At 37.7% G+C, this 2,464-nt stretch overlaps 2 protein-coding genes across 2 annotated transcripts in view; one reads left to right on the top strand and one right to left on the bottom strand.

Annotated features, from left to right (window-relative positions):
* Positions 1 to 462, top strand: part of LOC106105660 (WD repeat-containing protein 19) — an 8,814-nt gene extending 8,352 nt beyond the window's left edge. Inside the window, exons 12-13 of the mRNA XM_013286084.1 lie at positions 4 to 73; positions 149 to 462. Coding sequence (XP_013141538.1) covers positions 4 to 73; positions 149 to 260 — 182 coding nt within the window. The 3' untranslated portion in view covers positions 261 to 462. The remainder of the gene's footprint in view (positions 1 to 3; positions 74 to 148) is intronic.
* Positions 463 to 801: 339 nt separating this feature from the next.
* LOC106105722 (histone acetyltransferase p300-like) lies at positions 802 to 2,207 on the bottom strand. The gene is made up of 3 exons (XM_013286151.1): positions 2,024 to 2,207; positions 1,648 to 1,786; positions 802 to 1,322 (listed from the first exon to the last, which is right to left on the bottom strand). Exons 1-3 carry the CDS (start codon positions 2,204 to 2,206, stop codon positions 1,309 to 1,311), a joined length of 336 nt encoding a protein of 111 aa, XP_013141605.1. The 5' UTR covers position 2,207; the 3' UTR covers positions 802 to 1,308.
* Positions 2,208 to 2,464: the final 257 nt, after the last annotated feature.

Below are 2,464 nucleotides of genomic sequence, written 5' to 3'. Positions count from 1 at the left end.
TGCATATAGTGAAAGGCGACCTGACCGCGTGCCCGGAGTGCGATTTCCCAGCTATATATTCCGAATTTGTTGAGTAAGTCTTTGTTACCAAAAAAAGTTAAATCAACCTAAGTTTATAGAAAAGTAATGTTTTCCTTTTAATTTCTAGACTGCTACAAGAAGAGGGTAAATGTCCGATGTGTGGGGAAAATGTCGACTACAGGCGACTTGTGAAGATAGACGATGTGTCTTTGTATCTCGATACAAAAGAACAATCTTAAAACTCCTCTGCCACTGACATATGTCTCTATTTTGTCAGTAATAATGAGAGAGAGGGAAATATCAATTCCTAATTTGCAATAGTTAAACCTGTAAAGGTTATAATACCGTCCATTAGTTAAGAATGTTGCAGTGTAACTGTTCAAGTAGAAGAATTGAAATTAGCTATAATTTATACGAATAAATAAAAATAGTTCTTATTGATGACATTGTTTTATTTTCATGTAGCTATAACAAAGTAGCCTGTGTGTTCTGCCAGAGTATGCTCTAAATCTATGCTAAAATCATCGAGATCTATTAAGCTGTCTTGACGACAAATAAAAAAAACATCCAGCAATCTAAAATCTCACATTTGTAATATTAGTTAGATGTCATTGCTATTTCGATGATCAGGCGCTTTAAAATCAGAATGGAGGGGATCTTGGAGAAAAAAAAAACACATTGAGTTTTATTTTTTATTACATTAATCTAACATTAAATATAGTTGTAATCTACGAATGTTAAAACACATCAACTACTGTTTTTGTATTTTTTGTCATTTTATTATAAAACTACATATTTAGAGTATAATTATAAATATTAGAAGTAGGTATATCATGTATACATCGAATGCTATAAATTAGATACATATTTGAGAAAAATAGTTTTATTCTTCTTCTTTCATTCTCCCGCGTAGAAAACCTTTGACTAGATTTTACTCAGATTTTAGATAATTTCAGACATTTCTGACGTCTGTTCCTTACTCCATTAGGCCATAAAATCTTGACCACAGCCGCTTACATCCTTTCTTCTGGTGAATTTTTAATCTACTGAAGTGAACATCGATAATACGTCGAGAGAAATGGACATTTTACATTTATAAGTATTACCCTCATAGTTAAAGGGCGACATCAAACAGCAAAGGACACAAGAAGTGGGTACGCGAGATACATTTATGTGAATACACATCTAAGGGTATTTGATATCCATATAATAATGTGAGGTTTCATATCCATCCAATTATATCCAGAGTGTTAACTGTCAAAGAACCGCCCATTCAAGTTGATGTCTTTACAGACTTCCCCCTGCAATAAGAAAAACATTGTTTTAATAATTTAATGCCTTGTAAAAAAATAATTTACTATTTCATATTCTTTTGTCAGCGCCTGCACATACTATCTGAGCAATTCGCTTAAAAAATCTGTAACTTTTACTTTTTGACCGACTTCCCAAAAGAAGGAGGTACTCAATTCGTCTGTATGTTTTTTAGTGTGATTTAATTTATGATTAAATATTTATGAAAACATACAAGTTAGTGTACTTCGTCCAAATATACACAAGTATGATTTGCAAGTAAGTTAAAAAAAAATCTCATTATAGTTAGGTGGTGGATAGAATGCGTGTACGGACTGTTGCGGCGCAGCTTGCGCACGAGGCCGGGCGTGGGCAGCGGCAGGCAGATGGGGCACCGCTCGTTCTCGCAGTTCTTCCAGTGCCCGATGATCTGACGCGACGACACGCAGTACATCTTCTTGCAGCTGGTGCGGTTCTAAAATAATAAGCTGGTGTATAAAGCTGCCTTTCGCATTATGCTTAGGGTGTTAATAAAATAATATAATAAAATATTACAAATTATTTTTTAATTTAATTCCAATTAATCGACGTATTTTTGGACAACAGAGCAGGTAGGGGGAAGTGTTTCACACTTAGCTACAATGAGTAACAGGGTGAGAAGCTTATATCACAAATACAAATATCATGTAATCAAATAATAATAACATCGGACCTGGCAGACCGTCAGATGTTTGAGGATGTACTTGATCTCCTGGCAGCTGGGCACGTTGCAGTACCAGATGGAGTGGCGCAGGCGCGTCTCGTCGGCGCGGCACTCGTGCGCGTGCAGCAGCGTGGCCAGCTGCGCGCGGATCAGCCGCTGCCGCTCCTCCTCCTCCGCGCGCGTGCGCACCATCGCGTTCTGCACCAATACATATCGTTCCACTCGAGTGCTTCGAGGTGTAGAACACCAGATTTTTACAGAACATTTTCTTATAAATGAAGGATGGGAAGGGAACGTGGATTTGACGGTGGGGGGGACGCATAGAAAGGGGAAATATCCTCTTTATGTGCGTCTCCTCCTTCGTCGATTAAGGGTAGGCAACGCATCCGATATTGCGTAATTGGATTGAGGTGGCCGATTGCTCGTTTGCCATCTAAAGATATAAAAAAA

This window comes from Papilio polytes, unplaced genomic scaffold (assembly GCF_000836215.1).
Source record: "Papilio polytes unplaced genomic scaffold, Ppol_1.0 DF822733.1, whole genome shotgun sequence".
Classification (NCBI taxonomy): Eukaryota; Metazoa; Arthropoda; class Insecta; order Lepidoptera; family Papilionidae; genus Papilio; species Papilio polytes.
The sequence above is the reverse complement of the archived record's forward strand: the minus strand, read 5'-3'. Positions and strand labels throughout refer to the sequence as shown.

What these genes read in the sequence shown, in the direction of transcription:
- LOC106105722 (XM_013286151.1), bottom strand. Translation starts at nt 2,206, where the DNA reads ATGGTGCGCACGCGCGCGGAGGAGGAGGAGCGGCAGCGGCTGATCCGC. An exon ending in AACATCTGACGGTCTGCCAG is followed by an intron (nt 1,787 to 2,023) that starts GTCCGATGTTAT and finishes TTATTATTTTAG; the next exon opens with AACCGCACCAGCTGCAAGAA.